The sequence below is a fragment of the Schistocerca piceifrons genome, chromosome 11 (genome assembly GCF_021461385.2).
Source record: "Schistocerca piceifrons isolate TAMUIC-IGC-003096 chromosome 11, iqSchPice1.1, whole genome shotgun sequence".
Lineage (NCBI taxonomy): Eukaryota > Metazoa > Arthropoda > Insecta > Orthoptera > Acrididae > Schistocerca > Schistocerca piceifrons.
In genome coordinates this window covers 83,821,669-83,842,837 of record NC_060148.1, presented here as the reverse complement: position 1 = coordinate 83,842,837, position 21,169 = coordinate 83,821,669, and the positions used below count along the sequence as shown (strand labels likewise).

The 21,169-nt window shown below is 44.1% G+C and overlaps 1 protein-coding gene across 1 annotated transcript in view; it reads left to right on the top strand.

The window, feature by feature from the left end:
- The window catches only part of LOC124719727 (cytochrome P450 6B4-like), a 105,032-nt gene that overhangs the window by 73,357 nt on the left and 10,506 nt on the right, over positions 1 to 21,169 (top strand). The window contains exons 5-6 of the mRNA XM_047244929.1: positions 254 to 344; positions 10,411 to 10,534. Of these exons, the coding sequence (XP_047100885.1) occupies positions 254 to 344; positions 10,411 to 10,534 (215 nt within the window). The remainder of the gene's footprint in view (positions 1 to 253; positions 345 to 10,410; positions 10,535 to 21,169) is intronic.

Here is a 21,169-nt window from a genome sequence, read left to right as displayed (position 1 = left end):
TGTATAGGTCTTCATTTCTCCTTTTAATCCACCTATTTTCCTTGTTTTTCTCAGGACCTAGAATTTTTCTTAGTATTTTTCTCTCTCTTTTTTCTAATTCTCTTAATTCATCTTTCTTATTCAATGTTAGGCACTTTGATCCATATGTTGCTTGTATATATATATATATATATATATATATATATATATATATATAGGTGATTTCGCCGATTTCAGGTAGTGTTTTTATTTTTTTATTTCTGTCCATTTGCAGGAGGTTTGCAAGGTTGCTGCTCCCCGAGTGGTTCTACCGGCGGCTGAAGGTGCGGTCTGTGCCGCAGGATGTGGCGGACTTCTTCTGTGAGGTACGTGCCGGCCTCACTGGGAAAGCATTCTGTTTCAGAGTAGTGGCATAAATCAGTGCACATAATTTGTCACCAGTTTGCTTCAGAAAGGGAGTATCCACCGAATTTGCTGTTTATTTATTTTCTTTGTGTGAGGTTGCAGCAGGAGTTGATAGTTTGGGAACATTCTGTATTTTCTTTGATTGAATGAAAGCATTTGATTTTGTGGACCGTGCAGTACTTTTACATAGGTTTACGGTATGTCATTGGAGTAAAAGCTTGAGATCTGGAGAGTAGAAAACCGTTGATTGTCCTCCAGTGTCTACAGACAGGGAAGAGGTTTGAATCTGACTCTGTTCATGTAAAGTGACAGGTGCCACAGTGCTCTGTTCTGCATCAATTGCTTTTCTTGATGTGCACTGTCTGTTAAAAAGTATCCGGACACTTACTAGTGGACATCAATATAGGGTGCGTCAAACCTTCGCCTTGACAGTTTCAGCTTTGCCGGGAACAGTGTCACAGTGATCTCTGAGCGTCTGTAGACGAATGGCAGCCCATTCTTCCTCAAGAGCCAAAACTATAAAAGGTAGTCATGATGCAAGCTGGAGACGGAGCAGCCCCAAATCTACGATATCTCTGAACCGAACCAAAAATTTGATAGCGGTTCTCCCGCCCCCCCCCACCCCCCCACCCCCCCCCCCACCCCCACCTTCCCGCCTCTGTGCGTTTTGGAGAGGACATCAGAAAATTAAAATAAAATAGATTTATCAAAAAATATGTTCAATTTGTAGCATACATCTTTCTGAAGAGGTTGTGTACCGTATCTTCCTTCGCCGTCGGCGTTGTCGTGGTTACCGTGAGACACCGTTATACCAAGAGGAAAGGCGCGTCGATCTTAGAGCATGAGATATGATGACCTTAAGCCATTGACAACACACAACGGTCACGGTAGCACCTGATTCCAGAATAGCTGCAGTAGTTAAGATCTACGAACTATCCCCTATTGAAACTTCCTGGCAGATTAAAACTGTGTGCCCGACCGAGACTCGAACTCGGGACCTTTGCCTTTCGCGGGCAAGTGCTCTACCATCTGAGCTACCGAAGCACGACTCACGCCCGGTACTTCTGCCAGAAGTAAAGCTGTGAGTACCGGGCGTGAGTCGTGCTTCGGTAGCTCAGATGGTAGAGCACTTGCCCGCGAAAGGCAAAGGTCCCGAGTTCGAGTCTCGGTCGGGCACACAGTTTTAATCTGCCAGGAAGTTTCATATCAGCGCACACTCCGCTGCAGAGTGGAAATCTCATTCTGGAAATATCCCCTATTGACCAGGTCTCCAAAACTTAACTCGTAACGAGATCCCTTCAAAGCAAATTGTCATAACGATCGTCTATAAAGGCTTCGTACAACGAGAGTACATGTTACGGTTTATGGAATAATAACAGATACGACCAAACTGTCTTGTCTCTTCTGCTTTATTTAACATAACTTCGTTCACAGTTTCATTTCGCATTCACCACTCATTCACCGAAACCCTTTGATGAACAGTTTTGGTTGCATAACACCAACAGTCAATGATAATGATACAGCTTTTCTCCTTTTTATAAATTGAAGCCCGCTCTCCGTGATATAATAAAAAAAACCGGTCTCAATACCGCGTGCCTCGTGAGACGCGAATAGACTTATCCTGGAATTGACCGCCCTGTAGGTATACTCAATTTAATGACCACACTTCACTGTCCGCTATTTCGCGTAACTGAATGTCCATTTGTTAGTCTGATTATACACTGTAGCTATTTAAAATTCGCCCCTATATTTTTCACAACGCACAATTAGCACTTCGTTACTGGTTTTCTTTTTTTTCTTCTAAGAGTAAACGGAAAAAAAGACGCCGTATCATCGGCTTAGTCGATATAAAGCAAAACACCTTAATATGCCCAATTCTACCTCTTCTTATAGGATCGGCTACCTTACTCATTAATTTATTACGTATTATTTCCAATAACGCTAAACAGGTATCTCCGTTATATTTTGATTGTTTTCGAAAACATGTTACTACTATTATGACCGACCAAATCGTAACAAATCGCGCGGCGTGCGTTTTTGACGATACCTTTACGCTATTCAAGTTCCGTTACAGCTGTCTTGACTCGTAATGTTACAGTTGGTATATAAAACATACACTCCTGGAAATGGAAAAAAGAACACATTGACACCGGTGTGTCAGACCCACCATACTTTCTCCGGACACTGCGAGAGGGCTGTACAAGCAATGATCACACGCACGGCACAGCGGACACACCAGGAACCGCGGCCGTCGAATGGCGCTAGCTGCGCAGCATTTGTGCACCGCCGCCGTCAGTGTCAGCCAGTTTGCCGTGGCATACGGAGCTCCATCGCAGTCTGTAACACTGGTAGCATGCCGCGACAGCGTGGACGTGAACCGTATGTGCAGTTGACGGACTCTGAGCGAGGGCGTATAGTGGGCATGCGGGAGGCCGAGTGGACATACCGCCGAATTGCTCAACACGTGGGGCGTGAGGTCTCCACAGTACATCGATGTTGTCGCCAGTGGTCGGCGGAAGGTGCACGTGCCCGTCGACCTGGGACCGGACCGCAGCGACGCACGGATGCACGCCAAGACCGTAGGATCCTACGCAGTGCCGTAGGGGACCGCACCGCCACTTCCCAGCAAATTAGGGACACTGTTGCTCCTGGGGTATCGGCGAGGACCATTCGCAACCGTCTCCATGAAGCTGGGCTACGGTCCCGCACTCCGTTAGGCCGTCTTCCGCTCACGCCCGAACATCGTGCAGCCCGCCTCCAGTGGTGTCGCGACAGGCGTGAATGGAGGGACGAATGGAGACGTGTCGTCTTCAGCGATGAGAGTCGCTTCTGCCTTGGTGCCAATGATGGTCGTATGCGTGTTTGGCGCCGTGCAGGTGAGCGCCACAATCAGGACTGCATACGACCGAGGCACACAGGGCCAACACCCGGCATCATTGTGTGGGGAGCGATCTCCTACACTGGCCGTACACCACTGGTGATCGTCGAGGGGACACTGAATAGTGCACGGTACATCCAAACCGTCATCGAACCCATCGTTCTACCATTCCTAGACCGGCAAGGGAACTTGCTGTTCCAACAGGACAATGCACGTCCGCATGTATCCCGTGCCACCCAACGTGCTCTAGAAGGTGTAAGTCAACTACCCTGGCCAGCAAGATCTCCGGATCTGTCCCCCATTGAGCATGTTTGGGACTGGATGAAGCGTCGTCTCACGCGGTCTGCACGTCCAGCACGAACGCTGGTCCAACTGATGCGCCAGGTGGAAATGGCATGGCAAGCCGTTCCACAGGACTACATCCAGCATCTCTACGATCGTCTCCATGGGAGAATAGCAGCCTGCATTGCTGCGAAAGGTGGATATACACTGTACTAGTGCCGACATTGTGCATGCTCTGTTGCCTGTCTCTATGTGCCTGTGGTTCTGTCAGTGTGATCATGTGATGTATCTGACCCCAGGAATGTGTCAATAAAGTTTCCCCTTCCTGGGACAGTGAATTCACGGTGTTCTTATTCCAATTTCCAGGAGTGTATATGTCCGAGGAAATGTAAGACATTTTATTTAGTCTTAAGTGTGCCAAAGTGCAGCGCCATGCCTCTTCACACAGCAATCTTCTATCGCACATCACTGTATTTTGCTCTGTGAAATTCATTTTGTAATTGAAGCCATCAAACCTAATTCAGAACAGTGGAAGTTAAAATGCCCTGTGGTGCCTCTACTGCTCCCAGTAGGCCGGTTTGACAACGCACCCCTATTTTTTTTTAAAAAAATAACTCACAATTAATACTGGATGGGATTATTTGTGACCCGGAAAATAAAAGCTCTTCAGAAAATTTGCACTCCTTCTTGCCTGTTAGCTAAGAACTACCTCTTTTGTGTGACATGAAATTAAATATAGAAAACATAAAACCAGCAAATACAAGAGAGAAGCAAGACAGTACATGCTTCTTCAGTCCTTACGTCCCAGCATTTTTTTCTCTCTCATCTTGCTACAGCTTTATATGGCATAGTTTCCTTTCTGGAAGAGAAGCTGTTACCTCATCAAAGTTCGTCAAACATTTTGCTACATGAAAAATCAAAATGTTATTGTCTAATACTGAAAAAGCTCTCAATACAAATAGCACCAGGACTGGTGTGGTTTCTCGATTTGATTACGTCTGTTTTGTCACTGTCTGGTAGGTAAAACGAAATATGCCTTTCTAATATGGCGGCAATTGTAACAGATGCCAAATAAGCAAGACTGTTTTGGCACAAACGGTCATTTTTACGTACCTTATTTATATAAATAACACGACAGAATATAATGCATGAAGTACCAATATCAAATGCCCATTAGGCTTACTACAAGGAAAAAGTTATGCGTTAAGAAATAGTTTGACATTTCAGTTACATGCTTCAGATTCTCAAACTCGAGATCGAAAAGTAGTAGTACAAAATTTTTATATAAGTTTGGGATGGTCATATTCTTCCATATAATTTGTGTGATGTCCCCATTTCTGCTTCCTCGTCCTAAGAAACAATCGTATACACTAATTCTGTAACTATTCCTGCCACTATCAAAACTTATCCTGTGGTTAACTTCACTAGCCCTTCCAGAATCACAGGTAGAGTAATCCCGCATTTATTCTCCAGTTAGGCGTTATTACGTGTTCGTTCAATATGTTTTCTGCTCTATTCCGAGAATAGAACGTAACGGCTGCTGACTGGAGACTCTACAACTGGCTCCTAGTAGTTTAGCGGTCTGGCAAAAATTTTCTGTCAAACTTTCACTTTCTTGGATACACCGAGAACATAATATGTTATCTTTGTTACCTGTTGTTCCTGTTCATCGTTTATTTCCACTCTGGTAGTCTGAATCTATGAATTTCCCTAATAATTATAACAACACTTACATTCGCACACCCAATCAATCACATAAGCAAACAGCGAGTGGAATTCACCTATTTGGGTTTATTCGGCTCAGCTCATATAATCCCATCCCCTTTTGTCTCCAGCAAAGTCTTTTATTTCTACACTACTGGCAATTAAAATTGCTACACCAAGAAGAAATGCAGATGATAAACGGGTATTCATTGGATAAATATATTATACTAGAACTGACATGTGATTACATTTTCACGCAATTTGGGTGCATAGATCCTGAGAAATCAGTACCCAGAACAACCACCTCTGGCCGTAATAACGGCCTTCATACGCCAGGGCATTGAGTCAAACAGAGCTCGGATGGCGTGTACAGGTACAGCTGCCCATGCAGCTTCAACACGATACCACAGTTCATCAAGAGTAGTGACTGGCGTATTGTGACGAGCCAGTTGCTCGGCCACCATTCACCAGACATTTTCAGTTGGTGAGAGATCTGGAGAATGTGCTTCGAGGGCAGCAGTCGAACATTTTCTGTATCTAGAAAGGCCCGTACAGGACCTGCAACATGCGGTCGTGCATTGTCCTGCTGAAATGTAGGGTTTCGCAGGGATCGAATGAAGGGTAGAGCCACGGGTCGTAACACATCTGAAATGTAACGTCCACTGTTCAAAGTGCCGTCAATGCGAACAAGAGGTGACCGAGACGTGTAACCAATGGCACCCCATACCATGACACCGGGTGATACGCCAGTATGGCGATGACGAATACTCGCTTCCAATGTGCGTTCACCGCGATGTCGCCAAACACGGATGCAACCGTCATGATTCTGTAAACAGAACCTGGATTCATCCGAAAAAATGACATTTTGCCATTCGTGCACCCAGGTTCGTCGACGAGTACACCATCGCAGGTGCTCCTGTCTGTGATGCAGCGTCAAGGGTAACCGCAGCCACGGTCTCCGAGCTGATAGTCCATGTTGCTGCAACCGTTGTCGAACTGTTCGTGCAGATGGTTGTTGTCTTGCAAACATCCCCATCTGTTGACTCAGGGATCGAGACGTGGCTGCACGATCCTTTACAGCTATGCAGATAAGATGCCTGTCATCTCGACTGCGAGGCTGGCTGTTGGGATCCATCATGACGTTCCGTATTACCCTCTTGAACGCATCGATTCCATATTCTGCTAACAGTCATTGGATCTCGACTAACGCGAGCAGCAATATCGCGATACGATAAACCGCCATCACGATAGGCTACAATCTGACCTTTATCAAAGTCGGAAACGTGATGGTACGCATTTCTCCTCCTTACACGAGGCATCACAACAACGTTTCACCAGGCAACGCCGGTCAACTGTGTATGAGAAATCGGTTGAAACTTTCCTCATGTCAGCACGTTGTAGGTGTCGCCACCGCCGTCAGCCTTGTATGAATGCTCTGAAAAGCTAATCATTTGCATATCACAGCATCTTCTTCCTGTCGGTAAAATTTCACGTCTGTAGCACGCCATCTTCGTGGTGTAGCAATTTTAATGGCCAGTAGTGTGGATGTGACAGGGATTCCCCTGTCAGAGACATCACGTACACTATGCATGCGTTCAAAAATCAGCTTATGGTTCGTTCAAAAATCAACTTAGAATGTATTAAAAAATGTTCAAAAACCAACAGGGATGCATTTCAAAATTATATGTATAATCGATAGACCAACATGCGCGGGATGCTAGGCACTTTGTGAAACGAGGTTTCTTTTCTTCAAGAATATGAATCTGGCGCCCCCTGAAATTGCCACCGAGGGCAGATATCCCGATTTGCCGCCTCCTATATCCGGACCTGGTTTGGGGTGAAGTTGACGCTCCAACTCATCCCAAAGATGTTCCATTGGGTTCAGGTCAGGACTCTTTTGGCAGGCTGGTTTGTTACAAGAAAGCCATTTCCCCAAACCATTTGCTGCTTTATTCAGAGTGCAAAATGGAAATGAACATATGGCGCACTGTCTGGGGAAGTTCTGCCGCTGAGTGCAAGTCTTATTTTAGTCGCCACCACATTGGACGACTTGTGCGCCAGTGATGAGGATGAAATGATGATGCGGACAACACAACACCCAGTCCACGAACGGAGAAAACCTCTGACCCGGCCTGGAGTCAAACCCGGGTCCACTTTCAGAGGTGGCAAGCACAGTACCACCCAGCTAAGCAAGCGGACCATCGGAGTGCAATGTCTTGCTGATGAAAACAGCTATCATCTCTGAACAGAGTGTTGTAAAATGTTTTCACATCCTTCCATGTTTACCATTTTCTTCAGCACAATAAGGGCTCACACTCTAACCATGAAAAACACCCTTATACCTTAACACCAGCTCCTCAATGCTTGACTGTTGGCACTGCACTTGATGGCAGGTAATGTTGTCTGGGCATTCACTAAACCCAAACTCTTTCACTGGATTGCCACAGGGTATAGCATGATTCGTCACTCTAAATCACTTGCACTTCACAGCAAACATAAACATAGCCAAAGCCTTGCAGACAAACAAAAATTACGCGAAGCGAAATGTAGTGTGAGGAGGGCTATGCGAGAGGCTTTCACTGAATTCAAATGTACAGTTCTATGTACTGACTTGGCAGAAAATCCTAAGAAATTTTGTTCTTATGTCAAAGCGGTAGGTGGATCTAAACAAAATGTCCAGACACTGTGACCAAAATACTACTGAATCAGAGGATGACAGACTAAAGGCCGAAATACTAAATGTCTTTTTCCAAAGCGGTTTCGCAGAGGAAGACTGCACTGTAGTTCCTACTATAGACCCTCGCACAGATGACGAAAATCGAAATAGACGACATGGGGATAGACAAACAATTAAAATTGCTCAAAAGAGGAAAGGCCGCTGGACCTGATGGGATACCAGTTCGATTTTACACAGAGTACGCAAAGGAACTTGCCCCCCTTCTTGCAGCGGTGTACCGTAGGTCTCTAGAAGAGTGTAGCGTGCCGAAGGATTGGGAAAGGGCACAGGTCATCCCCGTTTTCAAGAAGGGACGTCGAACAGATGTGCAGAACTATAGACCTATATCTCTGACGTCGGTCAGTTGTAGAATTTTGGAACACGTATTATGTTCAAGTATAATGAATTTTCTGGAGACTATAAATCTACTCTGTAGGAATCAGCACGGGTTTCGAAAAAGACGATCGTGTGAAACCCAGCTCGTGCTATTCGTTCACGAGACTCAGAGGGCCACAGACATGGGTTCACAGGTAAATGCCGTGTTTCTTGACTTCCGCAAGGCGTTCGATACAGTTCCCCACAGTTGTTTAATGAACAAAGTAAGATCAAATGGAATATCAGAAGAATTGTGATTGGATTGAAGAGTTCCTAGATAACAGAACGCAGCATGTCATTCTCAATGAGAGAAGTCTTCCGAAGTAAGAGAAATTTCAGGTGTGCCGCAGGGGAGTGTCGGTACTGGCTTGTATAATCCAGCCTTCGTTGCCAATGAATAGCAGTCAGTGTGGGTGCGTGGTCAAGGTGGCTGCTGTGGAGGCCCATTCAGAGCAACGTTCAGTGAACAGCCGTTGAGCACACACTGTTCGTAGCTCCTTGGTTCATCTGGGCAGTCAGTTCCTCAATAATTGCATGTCTATTCCCTGGTACACATCTTCAAAGCTTTCACTCACACCTGTCAAAAATGGTTCAAATGGCTCTGAGCACTATGAACTTCTGAGGTCATCAGTCCCCTAGAACTACTTAAACCCAACTGACCTAAGGACATCACACACATCCATGTCCAAGGCAGGATTCGAACCTGCGACCGTAGCGGTGCCAGACTGTAGCGCCTAGAACCGCTCGGTCACTCCGACCGGCTCACACCTGTCATCTAGGGCCCATGGTGGCACGTAAAGTGCCCTCCACCACACACCCTTGGCTGGCTTGCAGAGTATAAATGTAGATGTAGATGGTGCACCACAGTTTCCTTGTTGCCATTTTGCCACGTGTGGTATACTTTAACCATAGCAGCACCTGTACAGCTTAGAAACTTAGTTGTTTCGAAAATACATCCACCTGTGGCCTGAAAACCAGTGATCGTGCCCATTTGAACTGCAAATAAATTTTAAATTGAATCTTCCTGGCAGATTACAACTGTGTGCCGGGCCGAGACTCAAACTCAGGACCTTTGCCTTTCGCGGGCAAGTGCTCTACCGACTGAGCTACCCAAGGACGACTCACGCCCCGTTCTCACAGCTTTACGTCTGCCAGGACCTCGTCTCCTACCTTCCAAACTTTACAGAAGCTCTCCTTCGAACCTTGCAGAACTAGCACTCCTGAAAGAAAGGATATTGCGGAGACATGGCTTAGCCACAGCCTGAGGGATGTTTCCAGAATGAGATTTTCACTCTGCAGTGGAGTGTGCGCTGATATGAAACTTCCTGGCAGATTAAAACTGTGTGCCGGACCAAGACTCGAACTCGGGACCTTGGCCTTTCGCGGGCAAGTGCTCTACCAACTGAGCTATCTGAGCACGACTCACGCCCCGTCCTCACAGCTTTGCCCGTACCTCGTCTCCTACCTTCCAAACTTTACAGAAGCTCTCCTGCAAACCTTGCAGAACTAGCACTCCTTAAAGAAAGGATATTGCAGAGACATGGCTTAGCCACAGTTCTGCAAGGTTGCAGGAGAGCCTCTGTAAAGTTTGGAAGGTAGGAGACGAGGTACTGGCAGAAGTAAAGTTGTGAGGACGGGGCGTGAGTCGTGCTTGGGTAGCTCAGTTGGTAGAGCACTTGCCCGCGAAAGGCCAAGGTCCCGAGTTCGAGTCTCGGTCTGGCACACAGTTTTAATCTGCCAGGAAGTTTCATATCAGCGCACACTCCGCTGCGGAGTGAAAATCTCATTTTGGAAATTTTAAATTGCTCTGTTTCCACATTACAACGACTGCTCTGTTTTCCACATCCCCCTGACCTACCTTATATATCCTTCACTGCTAGTGCTGCTGTATGATGTCTTTGACTGGTTGTTGCATGTTGACATGTAATGTAGGCTATGATGACATTCGTGTGACTGGACCGTGTGCCTACAGACTCATTTAAGGACCGAGTAGCTGTGGCTGTCTTGGTTCCAAAGAACCAGATAAACAAATAAATTTCTCTTATACATATGTGGTGTGTGTGTATTTCAGGTGGTGCGTCACTCGATGGACGAGCGCGAGCAGTCCGGCGTGGCGCGGAAGGACTTTCTGCAGACGCTGCTCGACCTGCGAAGCGAGGGGCGGAGGGAGGGCGACAACTCCCTGGGCGGCATCGGTACATCTCTCCGTCTGCTGATAAATCCGTCACTTTTTAACACTTCCACTATGTATATTTTTTGGAGTTATCTTAAGGGGGGTAAGACATCAAACGGGCCAACTTCGAGCAGGAGAGTCATCACAGGACATTTTAATTTCCACTGTCTCTACTTTTACAAATACATTCATAAAACTTTCTCAGCATCAACAGGAAGGATTCAGGATTCACACTCATTGCAGTGGAAGTTCGAAAACATAACAAAATAATTTTTTGTTACGTGTGAAATTTCATCATTTTTTTTTACTTACTAATGGCTGTATTTGTTGCTATAGGTACACTTTCCTTCATAAGTTAGAGAGATTCTTTGATGAATTTTGCAGAGTATACATACCATACTTACAGGTGTATGAAATTCTAGAATTTATTTAATTTATGAAAAAATGAATGATCTGTTGTATTTTAAACTTTGTGTTTAGAAAAAACAAAAATTTTCTAGTTACTTACCTCAATTTTTACCACAGTTTTTAATAGATTTGGAAAATTCTAGAATTTCATACACCTTTAAGTATGGTTTGTATGCTGCGCAACATTCATCGAACCATCTCTCTTACTTATGAAGAAAAGTGTACCTATAGCAACAAATGTTGCCATTACTAAGTGAAAAAAATGATGAAATTTCACATGTAAAAAAAATTACTTCGTTATGTTTTCAAACTTCCACTGCTATGAGTGTTAATTCTGAATCCTTCCTGGTCATGCTGACAACGTTTTATGAATTTATTTCTAAAAGTACAGACAGTGGAAATTAAAATGTCCTGTGGTGCCTCTCCTGCTCCAAGTCGGCCCGTTTGACGTCCTACCCCCCTTAATTAAAGCCTAGTCACATGCAAAAATATGAAAAAATATTGCTCATTGTGGGAATGGGTAGCACCTACAGGTTTACTCAGAAATATCTTCAAGGTTTCAGAAGATAAACTGTCCAAGCACTAAAAGATATACAAAAACAGAGATAGAGTATCTTTAGCTCACATTGCAGCTGCTCAATGTTAGCACCATTTGTAATGCTGGAAATGTCAATATGGCATGCAGTTTTCTGACTCAGATAAATTGGCCGTGCGGTATAACGCACGGCTTTCCGGAGTGGAAAGGAGCACCTGGTCCCCGGCACAAATCCGTCCGGCAGACTTGTGTCGAGGTCCGGTGAGCTGGCCAGTCTGTGGATGGTTTTTAGGTGGTTTTCCATCTGCCACAGTCAATGCGGGCCAGTTCCCCTTATTCTGCCTCAGCTACACTGTGTCAGCAATTGCTGTGCAAACAAGTTCTCCACGTACACGTACACCACCGTTACTTTACCACGCAAACGTAGGGGTTACACTCGTCTGGTGTGAGACATTCACTGTGGGGAGAGGGGTCCACCGGGGGCCGAACCGCACAATAACCCTGCGTTCGGTGTGGGGCGGCGGAGGGGTGAAGTGGACTGCGGTAGTCATCATGGGGTTGTGGACCACTGCGGCTGCGGCGGGGACGGAGCCTCTCCACCGTTTCTAGGCCCCCGGTTAACATACAATAGAATACAGATAAATTGTCTGAGACGTTGCGACAGTAGCCTGCTTTGCAAACCTGTTCACTGAATTGCCTGTCTGCAGGCCTGAGCTAATTCAATGTGACAATACGGAGCAAAGGGTTAACAATGAAACTTCAACACACCACGACCTACACTGAGGTGAAAAAAATCATGGAGTACCTTCTAATATTGTGTCAGACTTCCTTTTGCCTGGCATTGTGCAGAAACTGTCCGCCCCTGGTAGCCGAGTGGTCAGTGCGACAGAATGTCAATCCTGAGGAGACGGGTTCGATTCCCGGCTGGGTCGGACATTTTCTCTGCTCGGGGACTGGGTGTCGTGTAGTCCTAATCGTCATCATTTCATCCCCACCGATGCCCGAGTCGCCGACGTGGCGTCGAATCGAAAGACTTGCACCCGGCGATCAGTCTACCCGACGGGAGACCCTAATGACACGATATTTTAGTGCAGCAACTTGACTTGGCATGGACTCGACAAGTCATTGTAAGTCCCCTGCAGAAATACTGATCCGTACTGCCATTAAAGTCATCCATAATTGTGAAAGACCACTGCAGGATTTTCTGCACATTCTGACCTCTACATTATATCTCATAAATGTTCAGTGGGTGACCAAATTATTCACTCAAGTTGTGTAGAATGTCCTTCAAACCAAATGTGAACTGCATAAAATTCCACCATTGTTTGGGAACATGAAGTCCACAGATGGCTGCAAATGGCCTCCAAGTGGCCAAACATAACAATTTCCAGTCAATGATCTGTTAAGTTTGGACCAGAAGACACAGGCCATTCCATGTAAACACAGCTCACATCATTGTGGAGCCACCCCCAGCTTGCACAGTGCCTTGTTGACAATCTGTGTCCCTGGCTTAGTGGGGTCTGTGCCACACTTGAACCCTACCATCAACTGTTATGAGCTAAAATCAGGACTTATATAACCAGTTCAGTTTTCCACTCGTCTAGGGTCCAACTGATATCGTCACGAACCCAGGAGAGGTGCTGCAGGCGATGTTGTGCTGTTAGCAAAGGCACTCGCTTTGGTTGTTTGTTGCCATAGCCTATTAATGCCAAATTTCCTAATGGGTACATTAGTCATATGACCCGTGTAGATTTCTGCAGTTATTTCACGCAGTGTTGCTTATCTGCTAGTGCTGACAACTCTACAGAAATGCTGCTGCTCTCGGTTATTAACCGAGGCCGTCGGCCACTACATTGTCCGTGGTGAGAGGTAATGCCTGAAATCTGGTATTCTCAGCACACTCTTGACACGGTGGACCTCCGAATAGTGCATTCTCTAACAACTTCTGAAATGAAATGTCTCACGCACCTAGCTGCAACTACCATTCCACATTCCGAGTCTGCCAATTCCTATCGCACGGCCGTAATAGTGTCGGAAACATTTTCGTACGAATCACCTGCTTACAAATGACAGCTCCACCAATACACTACCCTTTTACACCTTGCGTATGCAATACTTCCGCCATCTGTATATCTGTATATGTGCATCCCACGACTTTTCTCACCTCAGTGTGTGGGTGCAACTTGTAATTATAAGAATTTGCAGATTGCCAGCAGGCTTCCCTTTGCCATGATACATAGCAATAACATGCAGAAAATTCCCACTGGGTCTCTGATAATGTGTTGCAGGACACGTACGTCTCAGTGGTAGTGAAAGGGTTAAAAAAAATAACATTATTCTCAAAAAAATTCACCTTTATTTCTCATTATAATTTATAACATAAACTGTTTACCCTGAAGTGTAGAATGTATGACACTAGTGATGCACCAATAGACATTCGGAAAAAAATGTCATCCAAACAATTTCAAAGATAGCAAGAGCCGACAAGTGTGAGAATTATCGTGCAGTCAGCTTAACAGCTCACGCATCCGAGATGCTAACGAGAATAATATGCAGAAGACTAGAGAAAATTGGGGATCTGTTAGATGACAATCAGATTGGCTGTAGGAAAGGTAAAGAAAGGCACCAGAGAGATTGTTCTGATGTTATGCTTGATAATAGAAGCGAGACTGAAGAAAAATCAAGACACATTCACAGGATATGACAACCTGGAAAATGTGTTCAACAGTGTAAAATGGTGCAATATATTCGAAATTCTAAGAAAAGTAGGAATAAGCTATAGAGAAAGACAGGTAGTATACTGTACGTAGATGACCCAACAGGGAACAATGACAGTATAAGACCAAGAAAGAAGCGCTCGGATCAAAAAGAGTGTTAGACAGGGATGTATCAATATATACCTCAACGAACAATGAGGGAAATAAAAGAAAGATTCAAGAGTGTATTAAAATTCAGGGTGAAAGGATATTAATGATAAGATTTGCTGATGGCATTGCTATCTTTGGTGAAAGTGAAGAAGAATTACACATGATGTGTTGAATGGAATAAAAAAAAAAATCTAATGAGCACAGAATATGGATTTAGAGTAAATTGGAGAAATATGAAAGTAATGAGAGGTAGCAGAAATGAGAATAGTGAGAAACTTTACATCAGAATTGAGATCGTGAAGAACATGAATTTAAGGAATTCTGCTACCTGGGCTGCAAAATAATTTATGACAGATGGAGCGAGGAGGACATAAAAATCAGACTAGTGTTGGCAAAAAGAGCATTCCTGGCCAAGGGAAGTCTACTAGTCTCGAACATACGTCTTACTTTGAGTATGAAATGTCTGCGATTGGATGTTTGGACTGCAGCATTGTACGGTAGTGAGAAACGGGCTGTGAGGAAACCATTTGAGATGTGGTGCTACAGAAGAATGTTGAAAATTAGGTGGTCTGATAAGATAAGGAATGATGAGGATCTCTACAGAATCGATAAGGAAAGAAACGTATGGAAAACACTGACAAGAAGGAGGGACAGGATGGTAGAACATCTGTTAAGACGTCCAATAATATCTTCCATAGTGCTAGAGGGAGCTGTAGATGGTAAGAACCGTAGACGAAGACAGAGGTTGTCGTTGTTGTTGTTGTGGTCTTCAGTCCAGGGACTGGTTTGATGCAGCTCTCCATGCTACCCTATCCTATGCAAGCTTCTTCATCTCCTAGTACCTACTGCAGCCTACATCCTTCTGAATCTACTCAGTGTATTCATCTCTTGGTCTCCCTCTATGATTTTTACCCTCCACGCTGCCCTCCAATACTAAATTGGTGATCCCTTGATGCCTCAGAACATGTCCTACCAACCGGTCCATTCTTCTTGTCAAGTTATGCCACAAACTCCTCTTCTCCCCAATTCTATTCAATACCTCCTCATTAGTTATGCAATCTACCCATCTAATCTTCAGCATTCTTCTGTAGCATCGCATTTCGAAAGCTTCTATTCTCTTCTTGTCTGAACTATTTATCGTCCATGTTTCACTTCCATACATGGCTACACTCCATACAAATACTTTCAGAAAGGACTTCCTGACGCTTAAATCTATACTCAATGTTAACAAATTTCTCTTCTTCAGAAACACTTTCCTTGCCAGTGCCAGTCTACGTTTTATATCCTCCCTACTTCGACCATCATCAGTTATTTTGCTCCCCAAATAGCAAAACTCATTTACTAGTTTAAGCGTCTCATTTCCTAATCCTAATTCTAGTAGTATCACCCGATTTAATTTGACTACATACCATTATCCTCGTTTTGGTTTTGTTGATGTTCATCTTATATCCTCCTTTCAAGACACTGTCCATTCCGTTCAGCCGCTCTTCCAGGTCCTCTGCTGTCTCTGACAGAATTACAATGTCATTGGTGAACCTCAAAGTTTTTATTTCTTCTCCATGGATTTTAATACCTACTCCGAAATTTTCTTTTGTTTCCTTTACTGCTTGCTCAATATACAGATTGAATAACATCGGGGAGAGGTTACAACCCTGTCTCACTCCCTTCCCAATCACTGCTTCCCTTTCATGCCCCTCGACTCTTATAATTGCCATCTGGTTTTTGTACAAATTGTATATAGCCATTCGCTCCCCGTATTTTACCCCTGCCACCTTTAGAATTTGAAAGGGAGTATTCCAGTCAACGTTGTCAGAAGCTTTCTCTAAGTCTACAAATGCTAGAAATGTAGGTTTGCCTTTCCTTAATCTATTTTCTAAGATAAGTCGTAGGATCAGTATCGCCTCACGTGTTCCATCATTTCTACAGAATCCAAACTGATCTTCCCCGAGGTCAGCTTCTACTAGTTTTTCCATTCGTCTGTAAAGAATTCGTGTTAGTATTTTGCAGCTGTGGCTTATTAAACTGATAGTTCGGTAATTTTCACATCTGTCAACACCTGCTTTCTTTGGGATTGGAATTATTATATTCTTCTTGAAGTCTGAGGGTATTTCACCTGTCTCATACATCTTGCTCACCAGATGGTAGAGTTTTGTCAGGACTGGCTCTCCAAAGGTTGTGAGTAGTTCTAATGGAATGTTGTCTACTCCTGGGGCCTTGTTTCGACTCAGGTCTTTGTTATATCCTAGCCAGTAATGCCACCCGAGCCCGCTGCCAAAAGGTTGGCAGCATCAAAGTCCGGACGCCGTCCGCATAAGCAGCGCCAGCGAGACAGGAAATCGCCGCAAGTCTGCGCGCGCCACCGCTGGCTTCTGGCTTCTTAAGCGCTGGAGTCGCGAGCGCTAGGACAGTTCTGTATTCGCCGCTCAGTTGTATACTCGCCACCGAATTGTGTACTTGCTAGTCAGTTGTGTGTTCATCGCAGCAGAGTTGTTGTTTGTCGTCAGCCGACGCTGACCTAGCCGCTCCGACTCGAACTAGACAGATTTCTGTAGACACGGAGTTCGCTACTGTATTTCTGTATCTTCGTAATAAAGATAAGTACCGACTTTTATTTAATCAGAGTGTTTGGGTTTTCATCTTTCTGTTCACTGTTCCAGCGGACCGGTCGGCCCGCTATTAAAAGTGTGGCGGTGACGTCGTAAGCCGTTTCTACAGCGAATTGTTTGTCGCTACGAACACCGCCACAAAAGTCTTTAAGTGCACTGTCAAACTCTTCATGCAGTATCCTGTCTTCCATTTCATCTTTATCTACATCGTCTTCCATTTCCATAATATTGTCCTCAAGTACATCACCCTTGTATAGACCCTCTATATACTCCTATATACCCATGAACCATGGACCTTGCCGTCGGTGGGGAGGCTTGCGTGCGTCAGCGATACAGATAGCCGTACCGTAGGTACAATCACAACGGAGGGGTATCTGTTGAGAGGCCAGACAAACGTGTGGTTTCTGAAGAGGGGCAGCAGCCTTTTCAGTAGTTGCAAGGGCAACAGTCTGGATGATTGACTGATCTGGCCTTGTAACAATAACCAAAACGGCCTTGCTGTGCTGGTACTGCGAACGGCTGAAAGCAAGGGGAAACTACGGCCGTAATTTTTCCCGAGGGCATGCAGCTTTACTGTATGATTAAATGATGATGGCGTCCTCTTGGGTAAGATATTCTGGAGGTAAAATAGTCCCCCATTCGGATCTCCGGGCGGGGACTACTCAAGAGGATGTCGTTATCAGGAGAAAGAAAACTGGCGTTCTACGGATCGGAGCGTGGAATGTCAGGTCCCTTAATCGGGCAGGTAGGTTAGAAAATTTGAAAAGGGAAATGGATAGGTTAAAGTTAGATATAGTGTGAATTAGTGAAGTTCGGTGGCAGGAGGAACAAGACTTCAGGTCAGGTGACTACAGGGTTATAAACACAAAGTCAAATAGGGGTAATGCAGGAGTAGGTTTAATAATGAATAGGAAAATAGTAGTGCGGGTAAGCTACTACAAACAGCTTAGTGAACGCATTATTGTGGCCAAGATAGATACAAAGTCCACACCTACAACAGTAGTACAAGTTTATATGCCAACTAGCTCTGCAGATGACGAAGAAATTGAAGAAATGTATGATGAAATAAAAGAAATTATTCAGATAGTGAAGGGAGACGAAAATTTAATAGTCATGGGTGACTGGAATTTGAGTGTAGGAAAAGGGAGAGAAGGAAATGTAGTAGGTGAATATGGATTGGGGCTAAGAAGTGAAAGAGGAAGCCGCCTGGTAGAATTTTGCACAGAGCACAACTTAATCATAGCTAACACTTGGTTTAAGAATCATGATAGAAGGTTGTATACAAGGAAGAACCCTGGAGATACTAAAAGGTATCAGATAGATTATATAATGGTAAGACAGAGATTTAGGAACCAGGTTTTAAATTGTAAGACATTTCCAGGGGCAGATGCGGACTCTGACCACAATCTATTGGTTATGACCTGTAGATTAAAACTGAAGAAACTGCAAAAGGGTGGTAATCTAAGGAGATGGGACCTGGATAAACTGAAAGAACCAGAGGTTGTACAGAGTTTCGGGGAGAGCATAAGGGAACAATTGACAGGAATGGGAGAAAGAAATACAGTAGAAGAAGAATGGGTAGCTTTGAGGGATGAAGTAGTGAAGGCAGCAGAGGATCAAGTAGGTAAAAAGATGAGGGCTAGTAGAAATCCTTGGGTAACAGAAGAAATATTGAATTTAATTGATGAAAGGAGAAAATATAAAAATGCAGTAAATGAAGCACGCAAAAAGGAATACAAACGTCTCAAAAATGAGATCGACAGGAAGTGCAAAATGGCTAAGCAGGGATGGCTAGAGGACAAATGTAAGGATATAGAGGCTTATCTCACTAGGGGTAAGATAGATACTGCCTACAGGAAAATTAAAGAGACCTTTGGAGATAAGAGAACCACTTGTATGAACATCAAGAGCTCTGATGGAAACCCAGTTCTAAGCAAAGAAGGGAAAGCAGAAAGGTGGAAGGAGTATATAGAGGGTCTATACAAGGGCGATGTACTTGAGGACAATGGAAGAGGATGTAGATGAAGATGAAATGGGAGATACGATACTGCGTGAAGAGTTTGACAGAGCACTGAAAGACCTGAGTCGAAACAAGGCCCCCGGAGTAGACAACATTCCATTGGAACTACTGACGGCCTTGGGAGAGCCAGTCCTGACAAAACTCTACCATCTGGTGAGCAAGATGTATGAAACAGGCGAAATACCCTCAGACTTCAAGAAGAATATAATAATTCCAATCCCAAAGAAAGCAGGTGTTGACAGATGTGAGGATTACCGAACAATCAGTTTAATAAGCCACAGCTGCAAAATACTAAAACGAATTCTTTACAGACGAATGGAAAAACTAGTAGAAGCTGACCTCGGGGAAGATCAGTTTGGATTCCGTAGAAATACTGGAACACGTGAGGCAATACTGACCTTACGACTTATCTTAGAAGAAAGATTAAGGAAAGGCAAACCTACGTTTCTAGCATTTTAGACTTAGAGAAAGCTTTTGACAATGTTGACTGGAATACTCTCTTTCAAATTCTAAAGGTGGCAGGGATAAAATACAGGGAGCGAAAGGCTATTTACAATTTGTACAGAAAACAGATGGCAGTTATAAGAGTCGAGGGACATGAAAGGGAAGCAGTGGTTGGGAAGGGAGTAAGACAGGGTTGTAGCCTCTCCCCGATGTTATTCAATCTGTATATTGAGCAAGCAGTAAAGAAAACAAAAGAAAAATTCGGAGTAGGTATTAAAATCCATGGGGAAGAAATAAAAACTTTGAGGTTCGCCGATGACATTGTAATTCTGTCAGAGACAGCAAAGGACTTGGAAGAGCAGTTGAACGGAATGGATGGTGTCTTGAAGGGAGGATATAAGATGAACATCAACAAAGGCAAAACAAGGATAATGGAATGTAGTTGAATTAAGTCGGGTGATGTTGAGGGTATTAGATTAGGAAATGAGACACTTAAAGTAGTAAAGGAGTTTTGCTATTTGGGGAGCAAAATAACTGATGATGGTCAAAGTAGAGAGGATATAAAATGTAGACTGGCAATGGCAAGGAAAGCGTTTCTGAAGAAGAGAAATTTGTTAACATCAAGTATAGATTTAAGTGTGAGGAAGTCATTTCTGAAAGTATTTGTATGGAGTGTAGCCATGTATGGAAGTGAAACATGGACGGTAAATAGTTTGGACAAGAAGAGAATAGAAGCTTTCGAAATGTGGTGCTACAGAAGAATGCTGAAGATTAGATGGGTAGATCACATAACTAATGAGGAGGTACTGAATAGGATTGGGGAGAAGAGGAGTTTGTGGCACAACTTGACCAGAAGAAGGGATTGGTTGGTAGGACATGTTCTGAGGCATCAAGGGATCACCAATTTAGTATTGGAGGGCAGCGTGGAGGGTAAAAATCGTAGGGGGAGACCAAGAGATGAATACACTAAGCAGATTCAGAGGGATGTAGGTTGCAGTAGGTACTGGGAGATGAAGAAGCTTGCACAGGATAGAATAGCATGGAGAGCTGCATCAAACCAGTCTTGGGACTGAAGACCACAACAAAAACAACAACAACAACAACAACATATACTCCTTCCACCTTTCTGCTTTCCCTTCTTTGCTTAGAACTGGGTTTCCGTCTGAGCTCTTGATATTCATACAAGTGGCTCTCTTTTCTCCATAGGTCTCTTTAATTTTCCTGTAGGCAGTATCTATCTTACCCCTCATGAGATAAGCCTCTACATCTTTACATTTGTCCTCTAGCCATCCCTGCTTAACCATTTTGCACTCCCTGTCGATCTCATTTTTGATATGTTTGTATTCCTTTTTGCCTGCTTCCTTTACTGCATTTTTATATTTCCTCCTTTCATCAATTAAATTCAATATTTCTTCTGTTACCCAAGCATTTCTACTAGCCCTCGTCTTTTTACCTACTTGATCCTCTGCTACCTTCACTATTTCATCTCTCAAAGCTACCCATTTTTCTTCTACTGTATTTCTTACCCCCATTCTTGTCAATCGTTCCCTAATACTTTCCCTGAAGCTTTCTACAATCCCTGGTTCTTTCAGTTTATCCAGGTCCAAGTTATTTGGAGGTTGTCATACATCCAGCAAATAATTGAAGAGGTGGGTTGCTGCTGCTGAGATGGAAATGTTGGCACAGGAGAGGAATTTGTCATGGGCTGCATCAAACCAGTCACAAGACTGAGGAGAAAATAAAAATAAAAAAGAAACCTTTCCAGTAAAAGAAAAAA